This window comes from Eucyclogobius newberryi, unplaced genomic scaffold (assembly GCF_026437365.1).
Source record: "Eucyclogobius newberryi isolate DKJ021-1_F unplaced genomic scaffold, fEucNew1.0.hap1 SCAF_1, whole genome shotgun sequence".
In the NCBI taxonomy this organism is placed as follows: Eukaryota; Metazoa; Chordata; class Actinopteri; order Gobiiformes; family Gobiidae; genus Eucyclogobius; species Eucyclogobius newberryi.
This window is the reverse complement of record NW_027315723.1, coordinates 47,318,860-47,340,813: the sequence shown is the minus strand read 5'-3', so window position 1 is coordinate 47,340,813 and position 21,954 is coordinate 47,318,860. Positions and strand designations below refer to the sequence as shown.

The 21,954-nt window shown below is 40.8% G+C and overlaps 1 protein-coding gene across 1 annotated transcript; it reads left to right on the top strand.

Moving 5' to 3' along the window:
* Positions 1 to 131: 131 nt before the first annotated feature.
* Positions 132 to 21,554, top strand: osbpl11 (oxysterol binding protein-like 11). Its single transcript, XM_072447473.1, has 13 exons — positions 132 to 553; positions 1,497 to 1,565; positions 2,894 to 3,069; positions 3,250 to 3,329; positions 5,814 to 5,999; positions 7,800 to 7,998; positions 9,490 to 9,623; positions 13,407 to 13,547; positions 15,058 to 15,520; positions 16,475 to 16,661; positions 18,144 to 18,326; positions 18,398 to 18,551; positions 19,636 to 21,554. The coding sequence occupies exons 1-13, from the start codon at positions 435 to 437 to the stop codon at positions 19,690 to 19,692; spliced, it is 2,148 nt and encodes a 715-aa protein (XP_072303574.1). The 5' UTR covers positions 132 to 434; the 3' UTR covers positions 19,693 to 21,554.
* Positions 21,555 to 21,954: the final 400 nt, after the last annotated feature.

Below are 21,954 nucleotides of genomic sequence, written 5' to 3'. Positions count from 1 at the left end.
TTAGTCAAACGTTTCACATTTAATTCAAAAGCATCAAACAAAAACTAACTAAAACAAAGTAAAAAAATGAATTATCACCTTTTCTCTTTGTCACACGGAAGTGGGAGGGCTGGTCACGTGACTCCATACAGCCAATCCGAAAAATTGCGAGAGCCACTGAGGCTAGCACACAACCGAGGCATGAAACGTATTAAATAATGATTTTTATCCCTTTATTCCGCTGAAGAAGATCATTTCAGGCCTGCCGATGACATTTTATACATCACGACCAGATCGCGACATGAAGTAAACCGAAAGCTTCGCCTCTAATCTTTAAAAGTGCTCGTTTGTTTTGATAATAGTCGCTGTGACAGCAGCTAGCACCCGTCACTATTAGCACCACGGGCTAACAACCCAGCAGCAGCCGTGCGCCAGTCCGCGGTGTTTCTGTGATTATGCAAGGGGAAACGGCGGCGGCTGTACGGATCACGGAAAACGACGGCAATCCCGATGCGTTCCCCCAGGTCAAGACCCCAAACCCGGGGAGATCCAACGCCAAGAACTGGCAGTACAGGTGGGTGACACATGAACATGCTAACAGGGGCATGAGAGAGTGATTGGATTAGTTAATTAAATCAATGCTTTAATCAAGTAAGCCAGGTGCAACTTTTGTTTTCTGTATCGTGTATAGATAGACTGTAGATGTTCTGTGATCAGAATGTTTAAAATTCCGAAATAGAGGCAAATGGAGTTAAAATGAAGTCCATAGTTGACCATAAGACATTTTCAATAAATAACTTGCATCAGATTTAAATAGCGATGGTTTAAGTCTTTTAGGGGAAGGCATTTTAGTTATTTTGCTTATCTGTTACATATTATTAAACATGTAGACAATTTTCTAGCCTCAAAATTGTATTTGAGCTTCACAAAAGTATAATTTGTGTTAATGTATCTAATATCTGTGGAAAAAAATTAAACTTATGAGGGGTCGACATTTCTTGTGTGTTAATTCCTCATTCATCCAGGAGTGATCCATTGTAAAGTTTCAAAGATAGTCATCTTAAAGTCCTTTGCAATCAACCATTCTTCAGATTGAAAATTACTTAATGATGGAAGTCGAAACATCTTGATTTTAAACATTGTCCAAAACTTTTTTTGTCCAGAACTTTTTCTAAGATTTGTCGAGGTAAATTTAAAAATCCGGATTTTGTCTGATCAGAAATGCTGTGTCACATAATATTCTTTTAAATAATGAATAATAATGGAAAAACGCTTTTACAGGCTCTGGTTTTCACTTGACTCCATTCTCGAATTTAGAATGTATTTATTTCCAAAACTAAAGGGTCTATTTACAAGTGTTGGAAAAGCTCAAGTCAAAATGAAAGTACACATTTTAGCCCATTCAGCAAGTTTGTCATACTTGCCTAAAACGTCAGTGTATGTTTAAAGGGCGTGTGCTTAAAGTATATATTTAAACAAGCATTTTCTTCTCTCCTCTTTGTTTTTCTTTTTGCTAGTGACCACATGGAGAATATTGATGGATACCTGATGAAGTACACTAACCTAGTGACAGGCTGGCAGTACAGGTAATGGCTGAATGGTTTTGGTCAAATATCTAATTGCAATTTTTCTGTCAAACGTTGAAGCGACAGAAATATGAACTTCAGAAACTATTTTGGATAATAAGACTGGATCATTTGTTATTTGCTTGAAAAATTGCAGTCTTTGTGATTTTTAATCGTGACCAAATGCTGTTTACATCATGCAGCATAATCATATTTCTATCTCGCTGTGACTGCTTTTGGGAGTGTGTCACCCTCATACTATTTTCTTTGTCCACTTATGTTTAGGTGCAAAATGTCCAATTATTTTTCCACTTGACATGAATAGTTTTACAGTATGGTCGGCCAATTCATGGGTTTCAGCGTCCTGTTCATTAGTGATATTTGGAGGGCTTTTATCCATAACAAAAAATATAAATATTTGTTTTGAATTGGGATGGGCTCTGTAGGGCACAGGGCAGTAACAAATAAAATAGACAAACATTTCAGATTTTCATCAATACTACACTTTATTTGGTTGATAATTTGTTTAAAAAGATTAAATGTACTGTATAAATTGATTAGTTTGACTCATCAACAAGTTAAAACAATGATTACTTGAGTCAACTCGTTAGCAATCGTTAGATGCAGCTCTATGGCTATGGCATCGGTGCTAGAGTTTCATCACCCTGAAGTGTCAGAAAGTATTTTCAAATAATGCAATTCGGTTATTTGCAGCTCTGAACAGCCATATTGTAATATTTTTCCAATATCGTCCAGCTCCACGTGAATATCAGTTTTTAGGTCAGGTGAAGCCAAAGTGTATATATACAGACAAAATAGGTTTTTCATCAAAAACACCAAGTCACACCTTTTGCGTGTTCTTTGTATATACAGTAATTACTGTTTTTTTCTGCTCCATAAATGCTCTTCGCTCAGAGTCTTTGTCCAAATAACAATTCAGTGACTGAATTAGTTGATGATTATCTCAAAAATGGATTATCTGCGATTACGCGATGCACTTGCTTTACTTGAGTCTTTTAATATTCTTGTGAAAATCTATGGGAAAATAAGTATTCCTTTTATGGTAATGATAAGCTTATCATTACCATAAAAGCAATACTTTATTTTGTCTAATGAACACAGTTTGCACATATGATTATGATTAATATTATTGCAAAGTATTCCACCACAAATACATTCTTGACATTATACTATTTAGGAAAGCCATAAGAAAGTCTTTTCTTTTCTTTTGGAACAAGTTTACAGTACATTCAATAAGGCAGAAGCATTTTCAGATCTGACTTGATCTAGTCTTTTGTCATGTTGTCTGTTTTTCTAATCTCGCTTGTATTTGGCCATGACTCTTGCAGGTTTTTTGTGTTGAACAACGAGGCCGGTCTGCTGGAGTACTTTGTGAACGAGCAGTCTCGTCCTCAGAAGCCACGGGGCATGCTCCCTCTGGCCGGAGCCGTCATCTCCCCTAGCGACGAGGACTCCCACACTTTCACCGTCAACGCCATCAGCGGAGAGCAGTACAAACTGAGAGGTACACAAGTCTTTTCTTCCCTTTTCACTCCTCTGAATCACGGCGTATCGATCTGCGCGTCGTCCATTATCTGCCGGCGGAGACGCTGCACATCACTAATCAATACGGCTTTAGATCTCACAAGAGGAAATCTAACGACATTAACATCTTTCTTTTTTCTTGTTTACTTTGGTTTCTCAGCCACTGATGCCAAAGAGAGGCAGCACTGGGTGAGCAGGCTTCAGATCTGCACGCAGCACCACACCGAGGCCATGGGCAAGGTGAGACGAGGAGGACCGGGTTCATTTTGTCATCTCAAATATTACATATTTTTGTCTGAACCTAAATAAAAAGTAAGTATAATGACTAAAAGTAGAATTTTTTTCCCGCCAAATAAAAGTAAAACTAATAATGGTGTTTTTCACTCTGTAGTAACCATTTTCAGTTCCTGGTACTTTGATTAGTTCCAGTCCCTATTTGACGCACATTTAAGAATTAAGAACTGGGGACTGGGGCCACACACACTCAGGGGCAGGTTCTTTCCAATCAGACCTCGAGCATTTGCTAAAATAAGCACACGTACAACATGAACTTTATTTGGAAAAATGTTTCCTTCAAAAGCAGGGCTAAAAATATAATTCTTAGTTAGTATTCTGAATAAGTGAATTATTTTAGTTTTATTGTTGATTTTATTGTTTCATGTACATGGTTTACAGGGCTCAAAAGGAGTAAAAGACATTGGTTTTCCTAACTTGATTAAATGCTTAAATGTTCTAATTTTATAGCCAATTAGACCCACTCTCAGCCGCTGTTGCTGTGTGACCCAAGTAAGGGGGGATAGTAGTATGTGTTAAAACACCAATTAAACTTAAGTAAAAAAAACTAAGATTAAATAAATGCCAAATTGACACTGGTTGAGATCACATCACAACATTCTAATCTGAGCTTGTAGATCAGAAGTCTACTACATTTGGGACAGTTCAACATTTGCAGATTTTCAGGATACAGTGAACCCTCGTTTATCGCGGGGGTTACGTTCCAAAAAGAACCCGCGATAGGCGAAATCCGTGAAGTAGAAACCTTTTATTTTTTTACAGTTATTATACAATGAGATACTCCATAAAACATTGAAGCTCACACGCGCCGCTCTCACCGGCCTCGCAAACTTCAATTTGGCAACCGTTTTTACGTACATGTACATACTAATCCATAACTTAACTTAACTTATCTTATCTTATAACGTTATTGACACACAGGTAGAGAAGACGCGGATAGACTATTTAGCCAATCAGAATGCAGAACACAGTGCATGATGCAAATCCGTGAAGCGGCGAGACCGTGAAAAGTGAACCGCGTTATAGCGAGGATCACTGTATTTATTTAAAAAATGTTTAATAGGCAAACTGCAATTATCACAATCATTTGAACCACTTTAATATCGAGTATAGACAGGAAAGACGCGAGTGGATCAAGTTTCCTTTTTTACTTCAGTGCTAAGCAAATTGGACAGGGCCCATAAAAATATTGAAACTATAAATAATTAATGCTTAACTGAGATGGCATCAGCATACAGCACAGCACTGTATTACATCAGATCAGACGCTGCACAGACCACTGCAGTTTTAATGGGATTGGTGCCGATATTTGGCACTGATATTTATTCTGCTAAGCTAATGAGTAAAAATGGAACAGTAATTAGGCTTGAAATACGTCTTTGTTTACATAATCATGAAACTAATTATTTGATGCTCCAGATAAATACATTCTGTTTTATGTTTTATTTGTGAAGTTAAACATTGAATCAACTTAAGATACAGTGAGGAAAATAAGTATTTGAACACCCTGCGATTTAGCAAGTTCTCCCACTTAGAAATGATTTATGGAGCGGTCTGAAAGTCAGTTTGTTATTGCTGCCAACATCTGCCAATCAGTAAGAGTTTGGGCTCTCAAAGACCTGTTAGTCTGCCTTTAAAAAGTCTACCTCTTCTCCACTTATTCATCTAAATTAGTTGCACCTCTTTGAGCTCGTTTGCTGCATTAAGACACCTGTCCACCCCCCAAATCAGTCGGACTCCAACAACTGCCATGGGCAAGACGAAAGAGCCTTAAAAAGACAACAGAGACTAAACTGTAGACCTCCACAAGGCGCCAAAGGGCTACGGGGCAATTGGAAAGCACCTTGGTGAAAAAGGTCAACTGTTGGAGCAAATGTTAGACAATGGAGCTCAATACAAGATCTCACCTTGCGGTGTATCAATGATAAGAAAGGTGAGGAATCAGCTCAGAACTACAGGAGGAGCTGGTCAATGACCTGAAGAGAGCTGGGACCACACTTTCCAAGGTTACTATCGGTAATAAACTATCCAGTTATGGTTTAAAATCATGCATTGCACAGAAGGTTCCCCTGCTTAGGTCAGCACATATCCAGGCCAGTCTGAAGTTTGCCCGTGACCATCTGGATGATTCAGAGGAGACATGGGAGAAACTCATGTGGTCAGATAATAGAATGTCAAGTAGAGTATAAACCAATCTTTCATGTTTTTGCCATCAACTGCTTGTTGAAAAAAACATTTTGTATGATTTCTCTTGTATGATATAACAAATCAATTACTATTACAAGAACACAAAAATGGAGAATACTGCCATTACAAGCTAAAAAAAGAGAGACATAAATGAAGCGGAAAATGTTGCAAAGCATTTTAAATCTGTAGAAATGTGTATGGACGACAAGTAAATGTTAAGTTTCGTTGGCTTGTGTTTTCCAGAGCAACCCTCCTCCAAAGTCGCGCAGCTACTCTATGGCGTCCCAGGGCAGTGGCAGCTCTCCCATGTCTATGCGAAGGCCCAGCCAGAACCCGCCCTCCATGTACAACTGGTCCCAGGCCAAAGGCTCCACGCTCTACTCCAGTAAGAGGTCCCTGCTGCCCGACCACCTGCTGGACGCCAGGGAGGTGCGCTCTCCTCACACATTGTCCTGTCCACCTCTAATAATACTGTTATAGTATTGTAATTGTATTGTTTTAACTATAGACAATATTCTAACCTCGATATTATCAATGTCTTATATATTTCCCACCTATTTACACGCTTCTAAAACCGGTAAAGTGAGCCCTGCTGACAGAAACATGTCATGCCAACGGGCTCTCCGACACACTATTTCACTATTCATTATTATTATTATTATTATAAACCAAACCTGACCTGCTCCTTTTCAAAGGTCACACCCATTTGAAACAGTCTTTTGATCAAGTCACATTGCACAACCACTTTAACCATTGACCCAGATCAATGTGCACGTTGGCCACTAGAGGAAGTTCTTTTTGCCCACACTTGGGTTTACTGTAGAATGTTTTAATATGAACTATTTGTACTATATACTTGTTGAGAGTTGTATATAGGGACTGAGCTGTACATGAGATGGACTGACCTACCTGCTCAGTGTACTTTAAGAATGTGTGAGTTGGAAGGCCCTTGTGCCCTTGTCTAGTGTGCGGTAGATCACTCTGACAGTGGACGTGGAACCTGAGGTGAGTGTACATTTAATATAGACACCAGATCTGTGGAGGCGGCCATGTAAATGACACACGTGAAGCTGCTCATCTAACCAAAGCCAGTCCACAGTGTAGTTAGCTTCTGTCTATTTGGCCTGTTTTGCATCACTGTATATGTTAGATTTAAATACATTTGCTATTTTTTTGGCTTTGCATATTACAGTGAAATGAAGAGGCAGTCTTTCTTATTATTTTCATTATAACTGCTATTTTATATGCTGGTTGGCTGCTTGTCTGGAACAGAGAATCAATAAAAGTCATTCTGATTTCAGACAGGAAATCAATGTTTCTGGTATTAAAGTGCGTATGACAGGTTTTTACGATTTTCTAATTTTGACTTTATTTGTTGTATTTATACCTGTTGCACATATAAATTATAGTTTTACACCAATCCAGTAGGTATTAGTGGAGAAAGGTCAAAACATCTGTAGAAAAAGGAAGTGACATCACACTCATTCCAGTCAAATTTTATGCATAATCTACACAAAGAAACAACTTGTTTGACTCTCTAAATGTTAATTCAACAAAATAAAGTCGCTCTCATATATTTTTATTTGTCAATTAAAAAATGTGTGTCATTAGATGAGCTTTTGCCCGGTGTTTGTTGGGTAATTTCGTAGTGTCAATTACAAACAGGAAGTGAAATTATGAACCCAAAAAATGTGCCAGTCGGAGATAAAAAAAAAAATCTAATTTAGCCAACTTCAAAATATTATATTACCGGTAACTGCATTTGAGTTAAATGAGTCGCCCAACCTGTCAGAGGCACTTTAAGCTAGTTCAGATCAGTGTTGCGGTTTAAAATAATCAAAATACGATCTGCTTATTTTAGTAGTAGTTCAACACTAAATAACTGAAAAAACACAATATGTCTCCTTTAAAGTACAGTTATGTTTATACCTGAGCTAATGCCACGGGTTAATTGGGACTGTACCCAAACAATACCACGTCTAAATCCAAAATTAACCCAGGATTAGATAGGATTAGTGTGATCGCAGCCTGTACGTTAAGAGCTTTGTTTTAGTGATAGACGAGGTGGAGTTTCCTGTGAGGGTCGAGAGAGTCCCGAGTTTGTCCTCCTGTTGCAGCTGCTGAGGAAAAAAAGAGAAAACTAAACTGTGAAAAACAAGACTATTTTCCTCACTCGTCCCACCAGTATAAGGCCCATGCTGATCTTTCATTCTGTGCGTGTGTGTTCAGATGATGAGCCAGGCACACGGCCAGCACAGAGACCTGCTGGAGGGCATCGAGGGTCTTCCCGCGGCCCCCGGACTGTCTCCTCTTGACCAGGACCTGCTCATGCTCAAAGCCACATCTATGGCCACCATGACCTGCCTCAACGACTGCCTGCACATCCTGCACCTGCAGCAGCTGGCCCGACAGAGGGGCGCGCTCGGAGGTACGGCCAACACACATTATACACTTCAGATAGAATCATAGTGTTTACATTACCTTTTTAAGTCTTTCTGAATTAGTTTACTTCCTCTATTTCAAGCTAAAATACCTCCCATGTGGCCAAGACCTTTGACCTCATTTTCAATACATCTCTGGCACTTAAGCTGATTTTTACGGTCTTTAAAACGGGAAAAACTGAACTAGTTCACTTAAAACTCATTCCTCTTTCCTTACACATTCCAAGCATCCTAACACTTCGCTCCAGCCTTTGAAAGTGGTGAGATTTGTTGATTTGAGGATTTTTCCGTCTTGGTAAAGCTAACAACAACTAGCATGCTAAAAGCACACTGTAAATGCAGTTCATGTCAAAATGTAACAACAATCGATGATTATTGACATTTTAACCAAACAACTGTGAAATCCTTCATTTTCTTTTCATTTCCTTTGTCTAACATGTCTCTAGTCCTCACATATTTGACCAGTTTTAGGAAATATGACTTTTAATGATGTAAAAATGATATAAAAATATATATATATATTTCACAAATGACCCAATAAAAAAGCTCTATAATTGATGGGAAAATACTTAATGTAATATGACCTGAATCATTTCCGATTCATCTTGACATTCCTAGAAAGAGAGAACACTGGATTATTACAATTGACCTAATTAGGAGAGTAGTTATATCTGGTAGGATAGGATAGTTAGTCAATAAAGCTACTTTTTTACTGTACATTTTTGACCCAGCAAACCGTGTAACCTAAATCTATACGACACATGCTGTGGTGGTGGACATATCTCTTTGTCCCCCATCTAAACTAGCAGCTCCAGCACCGGACAGTGGAATTATAGTGCATTATTGATGGGCGACCGTACCTATTCTTACCACTTGTCTCCACGGTAATTAGATCAGCGGTCGCTTAAGTATCCACAGTTAGCCGTTTGTAGCTACAGTTAGGGTAAAGTCTGTGTGGAATACAGGTCAGCAGCAAAAGTAAGGTGGTTCTTTGGGGATTTTGATGATTTGTCATGCGAAACACCCAGCTAATGTCTCTGGCTCACCACAGATCTGGTTATGCAATGTATATTTTATTAAGTCTGACTCCACGCACCGGCCAATCAGATTAAGCGCCTGAGGTCAATTTGAATGAGGTTTGCCCGCCTTCTAAACATGCATAAAAGATCCCCTGGGTATGCAAGGCGCTGCGGCCAATCAGAGCGTGGTGAAGCTTCCTGTGGGCGGGGCTTCTCGTGCACTCCTGATCCACAGCTCAGGTTCACAGCTGGCGTCCCACTCCTCTGCCCTGTTTGTGGGAATAACCATCTGTGCCGCTTGTTTTAGAGGTGTAGGAGGGGAAGAAGTGGCCCCTGGGAGTGCGTGTCCGTGCGTGTCTTTGTGTGTGCGCGCGCGTGTGACTGCGGGGGCCTCAGGAGGGAGGGGGGGGGGCCCGGGTACGATGAGCGCCTCTGACACGTTTGCTTCCATCATCGCAGGGCCCACCATCGAGTGGCTGGAACCCAAACTGCCCGACCTCCTGAAGAACGGCAGCGGCTTCCCCCCCGGAGAGGGCCCGCTGGAGGGGGACCGACTGGAGCTGAGCACGCCCGAGTCCACCTGCTTCTCACTGGTACGACACTATACGAACGCACCTGTTATGTACGCCTGTAGATGTCTGTGCAGTCCCTCGGTCGTGAAGGTCGGCTCCAAAGCAAAAGAAAATAGGATTCTGACAACTGGATACAAGTTTTAAGAGTGAATGTTTATTTAAGCCATAGTTTAAAGGTCCTGTACCACACAAAATGACTCTTGTCTTTTAGCCATGTTACACTGTTTCCTCATCAAAAACATACTTGGAGTTGTGTTTTGTTTCTTTCCTGCATTTTTAGGCTGTCTACAAAGCTCAAAATGCTCTGTCCCACCTTGTGATGTCATTAATTGGTTGTTTTAAAGGAGAGATGTTATGCTTTTTCAGGTAATTTACGTTTGGTTCATTGTAATTGATCCAAACTGATAATCACAACTAAGTACAGGGACGTGGGCGGGGAATGAGAAAACAGGCATTTTCGGCGAACTCGAGCCTCAGTTACAGGATGATACAGGATTACTCAAACACGCAACACATAGTAGTTGTTAGTGCTAGTTGTAAGTGCTAACCCACTTTTAATGGCGGTTGGCCAACTGGAAAAGGTGCATTTACTGCCACCTACTGTAATTTAACGTCTTCAAAGTATGTGTTTTACCCTATCACGTAAAAATAAGAGAAAGCGGGAGATTAAGAGAAAACGTTGTTGTGTTGTTTTTAATGGTGGTTGGCAGCCAACTGAAAAGGTGCATTTACCATAGTTACAAACCCTGAATCATTCTTTATAAATAACTTGTTCATTAAGAATTAAATCTTTGTTCATGCTTTATTAAGACTAATTAAGGTTAGGGACACTGCTCCTGGTGCCAAACCCTTGTAGATAAAATAGGCACTTTTCCGCTCACGGCAAAGGAGAGACAAAACAACGGTTTTGGTGTGCGGACGCGACGCACACACACAGTATCGACCCCGAGCTGTGAGCGGAGGCAGTGGAGGTAAGAGGCCGTTTATGTGAATTACAATGGGACATGTGTGAAGAGAGAAAGAGATGACAGAAAAGCTCTTACTGTTTGATCCATGTGTGCTTTTGTTTGGGTGACGCAATGTAATAAGCAGTTTGAGAGATTAGTTTTTAAACTTTGTCCCTTTTGAAATTGAGCTTAGAATTCAGTTTTACATAATTTAAAATGCTTTACATTGTAGTTTTAGTGGACATTTAGCCAAGAGAAAAATGCTGTGCACACTGTCTCACTCTTCATTCATTTATTTCCCTGTTTCAGTCCTTCTGACCTTCATCAGGTCATATACCAGTAATAGACAGAATTGTTAAGGAATCACATTGTCAATACCATCGATTATTAAGTTATTATAAAGTGGAAGCTATATATTTGTTTTCCCTTTTAAAAAAAATACTTAATATAATTTGTAAACTCAAAATGATTATTCGAGCGATTCATAAAAAAAGGTTTGAGAAAAAGTCTCATTTCCTTTAACATGTCTTTAATGTGGTATTGCCCCGTGCGGTCCACCTGAGATCACAGAAGTGTATCTGCCAAAGCCCTGGAGTGGAGTTGTTTTGGGTAAACCCCTGAAGAGGCTCCGGTTTCCACTCGGTTTCCAGGAGCGAGGCCTCTGTTCCGTCAGCAAACGTCACAATGTGGGACTGAAAGAGATGTGGAAATCAGACTGGACCAGAATGTTTGAGTTCTCTGCAGCTCAAGTGTGTGTAAAAGCTGCTGACTCTGGAGTTTAGACCTTCAAACACGTGCTAAAAGACATGGATTAGTTAATAGTTCATATTTCAGTCTTCACTCAAATGTTAAAGCTGCTGGACATGTTTTAATCAGAGGTGAGCAATATATCGAAATCATAATCAAAGTGAATGAAAGATATGCCAAATGAGTTTTTAGCTTAGAGTTTTTAGCTTAAAAAAAAAAAAGTTACGATACATTTGTAACTTTTTTTTAAAAATTAATTTAAATTTGTAAACTTTCAAATAAGGTTATATTAATTTTACAGACATTTCACATTTATCTGATAATTTATTTTGGATTTAAATAATATTGTCAGATTATTGTTATCTGGTTCCTCAAAAAAAGAATAAAATGAGATATTATATCGCCCAGCCCTGGTTTTAATATGAAAAAAATATTGTAAATTGAACTTTAAAAATTCTCGCAAAAAATGCCACTTGACATTCTGCTCAATAACTCTGTTTTTCCATTTTTGGTTTGTAATTTTCTATTAAAGGTGCACTAAATACCCCTTCTGGTGACGCACCCGCTCGTCTGTCTCCATAGAGATTTGAATGCTGTGCCTGTAATGTTCCACAGTATGGCATTGGTTTGGCACTACAATGCACTGGTTTCATTATGGTTGTACAAAAATAAAAACCTGTGACTGTGAGCGGGGATCGCCTCTCCACAGATCTGACCTGCTCGGCTCCATGCAGATAGATTACTTTAAAGCGTATAACATTCCAGGACAAGCAGCCAGAAAAGTTACATAGTGCAACTTTTCAAAAACGGAATCAAATAAAATTTTTCTTTCTGACAAATGTTGTAGCTAGATTTTCAATATTTTCAATTCAAAATAACTGCCTTCATTATGGAATGGAGGGCTTTTCTACATTGATGCTTGTGGACGTCAGCTTTGGTTTGTTCTGAGTTTAAATCCAGTCATGTGCAACGCAACGGAAAATGTGTGGAATTCATGACCCCTGAAAACAGGTTACTCACAGTACTATGGTTCTATGAATACCAGATGAGCACATGAAGGGGATCATTCTGCACTTAAACCCCTCTGATGCTCAGTCGGGATGAAATTAGGAATAGGCAGGATATCGGTTCCAGTATATTAGCCGTCAGTGTTGGAATTAGGTGAGAGCAATTAGGCTGAAAATATGACTTACTTGAGGAAAAAGTGAATTTGTGATGTGTACTTGAACTTACAGGAGCATAAATGTGTGGATATTTCAACCACAGCAGCAAGTCAAACATCAGATATCAGTATTGGCTTAAAATATCCATATCAGACCATCACTAAATGAAATGGAACTATTGAAGAATTACTTTTGAAAATTGTTTTTTTAGTTTTAAGATTGACTAATATATAGTTTTTTTTAGCCTTAGTTTTTTTATCCTACCTAAATGATATTCAAATTTTAATTCAAAGTATATTTTAAAGGACATATATTCTCCTTTTTTGAGCTTTTAACCTTGTTATAATTTAGTAAGTCTCTTTAGTCTTTAGTCTCTTCCTCTGAGCCTCAGAAAATGTAGACGACTCTCCATAAATCATCACTAGACTCACTCTGAACATTTCTGTCTCGACTCGCGTTCTTTACAGATTTGTGCTTTCACTAGCTTGTTGCTTATTTCTCCATGTTAATTCAATCTGCTGACACTAGATGGAGTGCTAACAACCTGATGAGGGAACGCCTCAAAGATGTAAAGTTATGTGTGCTTATTATTTGAAGTTATAAAATGTAGTCAAGAACAGCATGTTTAAAGGACAAATATGAGCCTTTGAAACGGTTAGATTTGAATGTTTGAATGACTTATTCTACTGTTGTTCTTGTACTTTGCCATCAACACTGAAATGTCCCCATCGTGGGACAAAAGGTTCTCTTATCTTATCTACAAGCACGAGCTCTAGGGGACGGTTTGTAATGTAACTTACAGTAGCGTATTGTTCCGTACAGGATCTACAGTTATGTGGATCAAGTTAAAAAGGTGAAGCTTCAGTACCACACAGTGACCTAAGAGGAGATGGTGTGTGTACGGAGTATTAGCTCCACCTGTAACTCCTGTCCCTGTGTCTCATCAGGAGCAGGAGGACATGGACCCCGAGGATGAGGTGGAGGACACGTTCTCGGACACTGAGGAGGAGCTGGGGGCTGTGGAAGAGGAGCGCAGCATCATCCTGCACCTGCTGTCCCAACTCAAGCTGGGCATGGACCTCACGCGGGTAAAGCTGCTCACAGGGTGGACACAGTGCCAGGCTTTTAGATAGGATTTGAAAACACCAGGGGCCACGAGTACGGGGGCCGACTCGGACTAATAAAAAGTACTTTAAACGCCGCTTTTAACGCCGTGCGCCGTCTAACGTTATGCTGTGCGCCGTAAACGAGCGCTGTTATTTTACGCCAGACGGCACGCAGCGTTCTCTTAATTATCGCCATACGCCGCTCCTAAGTGGCGGAGTGTGATCATATTTGGCTTCCCATATTATCGAGCGCCGCGTAAGAGCAGCTTCAGCATTCTACGGACCACAGCTCGGCAGCCAATCGGAGCCAAGCACACAAATTTCGTCAACCAATCGGCGCGCAGCATGTAAATTTTCACTGTCAAACGCTTTCCGGCCAAATTTAATGATAATATTCACTTTTTTTCTAAGACTTATTTATAAAATGACCCCGTCCATGCACTCGAAAATGCCCGTCCACATTTCAAAATACCCCGTCCAAAATACGAGAAGACGGCCCCCTATCTAAAAGCCTGCTCAGTGCTCTGGACGTAGTCCATGTTAAAGGACACAAATGTAGAAGTGAATGTGCTGTGAGGGCCATGTCCCCACAGGTCACCACAGAACACCAGCTGAGCCGTTATTCAGCAGGTATTATGTCAGATGCCCATCCTGCAGTGTAGTGCTTTTCCCAGAGACACAACTTCAATAAGGATGGAGGTTGAACCAGCAACCCTCAGGTTGGTGGGTAAACATTTAACCAGCTGTGCCAGTCAGTGGTTTGAGTGAGACTATCGTGGCACAAAGTGGAGCCCTTTCTCCTCACACAAACTCTTTCTGTGCTTAAAGCTGGAGCCGAGGCCTAGAAAGAGGACACTGGACACTATCTGACAGTGGAGTGTTTGTATTTGGATCAGAGTTCTCTAGTTTCTGATTTATCAGTGATATGTGCTCACCTCACATGATCCTGACCCCAGGGCCACCTCCTGCACCCACAGCAGATACACACAGTATACACAGCAGATACACAGCAGATACACAGCAGATACACAGCACTTACGCAGCACTTACGCAGCACTTACACAGCACTTACACACCAGATACACAGCAGATACACACAGTATACACAGCAGATACACAGCAGATACACAGCAGATACACAGCAGATACACAGCACTTACACAGCACTTACACAGCACTTACACAGCAGATACACAGCAGATACACAGCAGATACACAGCAGATACACACCAGATACACACCAGATACACACCAGATACACACAATATACACACCAGATACACACCAGATACACACCAGATACACAAAACAAATGCACACCATGACCACCCAAATAGTACAAGGGTTCTGTTATTGATGGTCCTGCACCGGAGCAGGTGGAAATGAAGTGTCAAATCTATTAAATGAAATCTGCTCAAACAAGCAGCGAGCGCGCAGGGCAAAGTGTAGAATGTGTAGATGTTTGTGTGTCATGAGTGTCTCTATGCTGCAGGTGGTGCTGCCCACCTTCATCCTGGAGAAGCGCTCTCTGCTGGAGATGTATGCAGACTTCATGTCCCACCCGGACCTCTTTGTGTCCATCGCCGACGGCAACAGCCCCGAGGACCGCATGGTGCGCTTTGTCCAGTACTACCTCACCTCCTTCCACGAGGGACGCAAGGGGGCCATCGCCAAGAAGCCCTACAACCCCATCATCGGAGAGACCTTCCACTGCTCCTGGAGGGTCCCCAAGAGACCAGATTCCAGCCAGTCCAACCAGTCCAGTCAGTCCAGTCAGTCCGACCCCGCTGACGGCTCGTACACTGTGCGCTTTGTGGCCGAGCAGGTGTCGCACCACCCGCCTGTGTCCGGCTTCTACGCAGAGTGTCCCGAGAAGAAGATGTGTGTCAACACCCACGTGTGGACCAAGAGCAAGTTTATGGGCATGTCAATCGGAGTGTCCATGATCGGAGAAGGTCAGACACTCTCACTGTTGATTTTTTTTTTTTTACATAAACTATAACAGAAACCTATGAAGTCGAGGAGTTACATGGACTAAACAGTATTTATTCTTACATGTACTTAAGCACTCATAGCTTAACCCTTAACCCTCAAAGATGGTGCACGGGTAAAACATGTTTTCTTTTTTTACAATTTATTTTTCAAGCATAAAACGACAAAAACAAGCACACAAAAAAGCAACAACACTTTCATGTCATGGAGGCAGAAGATGGAAGGTTAAGTACATGGCCCTGTCAGGGTCATGGTCCGGAACTTCACGCAGATTATGCTCCTATGCCACCTTTAGATCATAATATATGTTATTATATTATAAAAAAAAATCATAACGTACCAGTTAATTATATTTTATATCAAATAGTCTAATGATTGTTTAATGAACACATTTCAGTTTATTTCAAAACCCAGTTTAAAGTAGATTTGATGTAGAACATAGTTCTGAAGCTGACATGAGATCAGAACATCACACACTGGACTCTGACTTTCCTCTGCACAAAACCATGCTGCGATGTGATGCGATGTCATTTCATATTCCTCTCGTTTTCTCGCTGAGAGCAGCCGCATGGTGATGCTGCAGTCGGGGCCCGTGGTGCGGGTCTGGCTCCTGTGTGTTTGGAGCGAGAGGGAGGAAAGACACCAACGCCCTGTTCTTTTGAAACCATGTCATAAAACCCCCTCATCAATAACACAATGCTCTTTCTCTGTGAAAGAGCGGCTTATGCTGTTCACTGCAAAGTTTTGTGTCGGAGGTCCGGATGGGACTGGGTCTGGGTCTGGATCCGGACCAGAGTCCGACTATTATACCCTAATGGGACATTTTCCTAAAATACACATTCAATTCATTTACAAAGTGTAAATCCATGTTGAAAAATGAGTCTTGGGTAGTTGTGACGTGGTGCTGGTGTGTGCAGGCTGTCTCCACCTGCTGGAGCACGAGGAGGAGTACACCTTCACTCTGCCCTGTGCCTACGCCCGCTCCATCCTCACCGTGCCCTGGGTAGAGCTCGGAGGGAAGGTCAACATCAACTGTTCCAAGACGGGCTACTCGGCGGTCATCACCTTCCAGACCAAGCCCTTCTATGGAGGCAAACTGCACAAGTACGTAGTGTTCTGTAGCTGTCGAGTGCAGCAGCCGTGGAAACGGATTATCAGGCTACGGATGTTCTGTTCATTCATCAAAAACATTCCTGGAGTTGTGGTGAAAACCAGTGGAGATATCATCAATAATGCATTTTTAAACATGGCATGCAATTTTTGAGGTGACAGTGGTGATAAATGGCAGTGATGCGCCCGTCCCAACTGTGACAGTAGATTTTGTTTTGTTGAGTGTTTAACCTCGTGCACACGTCAGGCTGGAAGTCATGTGATCACAAGTGCACTTTCATGTTCAGAGCTACATGTGGGAGTGGGACGTCATCATTTTCTATAACCAAAGTTACAATTTGATTTGCTCAGAGTTCTGTAGGCTCTCCAGCTCCACACTCCTCCTGTCACTCACTCTCAGCATGTTCATGGTCACATCGCTCAAGCATTTGTTCCAGGGGCCAAAGCCTTAACCTCCACCAAGTTCACTCTTCATGACCCTATGAAACAATATATTATCCTAAATAAACCCTTTCTAGTTCCACATCCATCAATGCAAAGAGACTGTCTGGCGTAACTGCCCCGGACCAAATGCTTATTTAGGGATATTTTTTTGCTGGACACTGGACAGTCAAGACATGATCCCCTCACAGCGGGTTGGGGAGGGTCACGTGTACATAAGATAAGATAAGATAAGATATTCCTTTATTGTCCCACATGGGGAAATTTCATTGGTGCAACGCAGGTAGATACAGAGGTAGATACAGAAGAGCAGAACAGATCACTTATAGGAAGTCTGAAAAACACTTTTAGTAGAAGATCTCCTATAAATAAATAAATAATTACCTAATAATTTCCTCATTAGGCTGTGAATATGAGGCGGATTGAATGTTAAGCTGTAAAACGGTCCACAGTCTCGGCGTGAGCAGATTTACCTTTAAGTTTAAGGTAACACTTAATCGGCCTCATAGGGACACTTGCCCTCCGCACGTGACCCGTCCTTCAGTGGCGCTGGGGCAATCTGTCAGGCTTTATGGGGGAAACCAGAGCCCAGTTGACCTTATGAATGTGACCGTCTCCGAGTTTGTTTCCTCCACGTCACGCTCGCTCGGCTCCTGTGTGTGACGCAGAGGCAGTGATTATTGATCTTTATCGCTCTGTGTGTGAACTCCTGAAAGACTTTGTTACATTAGAAGCTACGTGTTGTCACCAGAAAAAGAAGAAAACAGGCCATTTAATTAGGTGGCAAGTCAATGTACAGGCTTTTTTTCTTTATTCAATTTTAGAACAATTAAGAAAAGAAAAGAAAAACTGAACAAAAACCAGAGAGCAGGAAAAATAAAATCTAAAAATAAAATCAATACTGAGGCACAAAAAGTCCAACATAAACTAAAATACCAGACACCGCGAGACGCCGCACGTGAGAGTGTTGGCTCCGGACGGGTGTTGGCTCCGGCCCCCGTCCTGGCCTCTCGTCACAAAGTCTTCTCGTTGCAGGGTGACGGCGGAGGTGAAGCACAACTCCACAAACGCCGTGGTGTGTCGGGTCCAGGGCGAGTGGAACGGCTCCCTGGAGTTCAGCTACCCCAACGGAGACACGCGCGTGATGGACGTGGTCAGGCTGCCCGTGACCAAGAAGCTGGTGCGGCCCGTCGAGAAGCAGGGCCCCACCGAGTCCAGGTCAGGTCGCCCACGCAAAACGCTAGAACTCTGAAGAGGACGGAGAGTTGAGGGTTTATGTTGTGCTGCAGGCGGTTGTGGCAGCACGTGACGGAAGCGCTGAGGCAGAAGGACATCGACAAAGCCACAGAACACAAGAGGATCCTGGAGGAGCGGCAGAGGACGGAGGAGAGGCTCCGCGCAGAGACCGAGACAACGTGGAGGACCAGATACTTCGAGAAAGAGGTACAACTGTACACTTTGGGCTGAAGTAAAGTGCTGAAATAAACTAATACGATTGTGGTGATGTATTTTTATTGACATAGATGTAAATAATGTACTCACAGAGCTGATTTTAAGTATTATTTTGTGTGGGATAATCTTGATCCAAAAACCAACTGAACAATAGGGCTGTCGATGTTTTTCAAATGCCTTTTTATTATATATATATATATATATATATATATATATATATATATATATATATATATATACACTTTTTTTTTTTTTTTTTTTTTTGTACAATGACTTAGAATTTTAGAATACATTTTAACCAAAAAAGGTTGAATTGTGACACGGGTCAAAATTCAGTTAATAGAATTATTTCTTTTCTTTTTTTTTCCCAGGTCGTAATATGATAAAACTAAATAATTTCAGTTAAACCTTTACTCTAAAAACATAAACCTGAATAAACATTCAGGTTTATGTGTTAATAATACACTTATAATTATCTAGTTAACTTTCATTTATAATTCAGAAAGTTTGGTTTCTTAAAACTGGTCGGACTATAAGAATTGTGAGCAATTAGAAAATGTGTGTGAGAAAAAGGTATTTTACTTTTGTAAAATACCTTTTTGTCAATAATCGTGAACAAAATAATAAATTATGTTGCTTCTTAAAAAAAACGTGACACAAACATTTGATATTGTGACATCCCATATTTTGACTTAAGTGATTAAACTTCTAGATGGAGAATATTGACAAATCAATTGTATTATTGATTTTTCTCAATTTTTAATATTTTTTAAAGCTTTATTTGTTTTGTCATTAAAGGTTATTGGTCCTTTTTAGCATATTGGTCAATATTTAGTTTTGACCAACTTACAGAATACACAAAGCTTTATTTAACATTTTTTAGGACACAAAACAGGGCTGTGGATGAGTTTGTTTAGTTGTTGTAAATTACATATTTGGGGGTAAATTATCAAAATCAACCTAAAAAAATCAGCCCTGAAAACCCCCTCGCCAGTTCATCTCCTCGTCTCTCGAATCCACACAATATTAAAACACTTTAAAAGGATCTTAAACTTGTGCTCGTGTCTTCTTCCAGGGTGAAGGCTGGGTCTATCACAAACCACTTTGGAAAACCTCCTCTATCAAAGCCTAGTCCGTTTCTTCTGGACGTCCACGCTGTCGATGGGAGACGTTTGACTCACTCGCGTGGAACGACTGCACTGACTTGTCCCTGAACACAGCACCGCCACGAGAGGAGCAGAGGAGGAGCAGAGGAGGAGCAGGGGCGGAGCAGAGGTGGAGCACTCATGACGCTCGCCTCCCTTTCAGGCCTTTGTACTTTTCTGAACTCCGTGGTCAGGAGGAGCTGGTGGTCTCTGCAGCCTTAAGACCCGCTCTCAATCCTGTCTGCTCCTCACATCCTCTGCTTTCATTTATACTGAGCTCATTCATGACAATGTTTCTGCCTCAAATTGTCTCAAAAACGGTTTACTCGCATCCAGATTATTTGAACTATCCAGCTCAAACGACGACACTTTGCAGGTACACTTTGCAGCCGCAGTATTATTTCAGAGACTTGTAACTCACTGCATTCTTTCAATCTGATATTTGAACATTGGTTGAAGAAGTATAATATTTTGACACTTGAGTACAAATACAGGAGCTAAATATGTACTATCGCTTACAAAAATGTACTTAAAGGAACTTAAAATGTCCTAAACATGACTTCTCTGTGTCCCGAGATATGAGATGTTCAAATCAAATACTGCTTTCGATGTTCTAGAAGTATTTGTTTGCTCAGAGCGAGAACAGGACGTTACCATGTCAGGTGGTCTCAATCTATTAAGAAAAATACTTTGTTCTTTTAAGTTTAATGTAGGAGAACAAAGGACAGATACCTGGTCTCAAATGTACCCACTCTAAGTGCCCACTTGTCTTAGGTACAGTACTTTTACTTTTGTACCACTGACTTTCCTTAAGTACAGATACCTAAAAAGCTATACTTTTTACTTTACATTTGATATGTCTGTACTTTTTACTTCTCTACATTTAACTGAAAAGGAGATATTTTCGGCACGTTCATTGCGACCTCTTGACGGGAGGTTTTGACTTCAACAAAAATGTATACTTAAAAATCAGTCAAAAAAATTAAGAAATTTGCTTCAAATTGACCTTTGTTGACCAGAGATTGGCACAATTCATCATCATAATTGAACAGTTTTCAAAATCTTGTTATCTCATTTAAACTAAAACTTTTTCTTTTTTCTTCTCCTTGTGCTACTTTTATTTTTACTTCAGTAACAAAACGGAGTACTTCTTCCATCTCTGAGTACAGATGCTTAAAAAATGCATTTAAGTAGGTTACTATTACTTTTGTACTTTGTTACTTTCCACCACTGGGAACGGCAGGTTGTGAATCTACCAAAAATGAACGATGAATGAATTAATTGGCATCGCGATGTATGCTTGTTTTTTCTGTTTCTTTTTAACATAAATCAGATTTCCTCCTCAAACTCTAAAAAATTATAACTTGTAATTGAATATTTAGCGGCATGTTGGACCCAAATACTAAATCACTAACTGGATGAAAAGGATAAACTTTAAATGCATGAACTAAAACTCTTAAAGCGCTTAACCAAATCTGTGTAACGTGCGTTTCTTTGGCCCTGCTCGCATCGCTCTCATTTTTAGAGCGGTTTTGGAGATCATTTTGGAGACTGTGTCCCGCCTCACACTGACGTAGACGACGCGTGACACGTTCTCCTCAGCAGCAGGTGGCGCCCGCCCTGCCCAGGTGCCTTACGTCGCTCTCTCCCCCCTCTCTGCAGACCCCAGTACACGCCCTTGTATATTATTGTGTGTGGTTTGTTTGCTGTAGTGCTGCTGGAGAGGCGTTCGAGGGTGTGGGATTTCTCAGTTTTGATGGCGAGCTGTGAATGCACTGATCCTGAAGGAAACCTGATGTAAACACGAGTCTTGTGTGAGAACGTTGAAATAAATGGTATATCACTTGTACATGCTGGTGTCCAATCATTTCGAAGCGTTTATTTTAAGGCTGGTTTGATTGAATTCATTTTTAATTAACAAATATATTGCCTAAATTACTAGTGATTGTAGTTTGTGTAGTACTAGTAAGAGGGGGACAGGTAAAGGGCCAAATATGCATTTTATGAACACATTTTATGCAATTGCCCTGCCTAGAATGTACTACTACAGTAAAGCAGTACACTTCATTAGCATCGATTCAATTTCAGGGGGCGTTTCCAGTGGGGGTTTCCTCTGAAATCTGATTGGCCGTCCAGGTGCCGCACACGAAGGGCTGAGGCAGGATATTTAATATGGGGTTAATGACCATTTTTGTTTAATTCGACTTATATTACATTTAAGTATAACAAAAACAGGAAATAGGCATACA

Coding starts and splice junctions, on each gene's coding strand:
- osbpl11 (XM_072447473.1), top strand. CDS start 435: ATGCAAGGGGAAACGGCGGCGGCTGTACGGATCACGGAAAACGACGGC. Junction 3,330..5,813: donor ACACCGAGGCCATGGGCAAG/GTGAGACGAGGA, acceptor TGTGTTTTCCAG/AGCAACCCTCCTCCAAAGTC. Junction 6,000..7,799: donor ACCTGCTGGACGCCAGGGAG/GTGCGCTCTCCT, acceptor GTGTGTGTTCAG/ATGATGAGCCAGGCACACGG.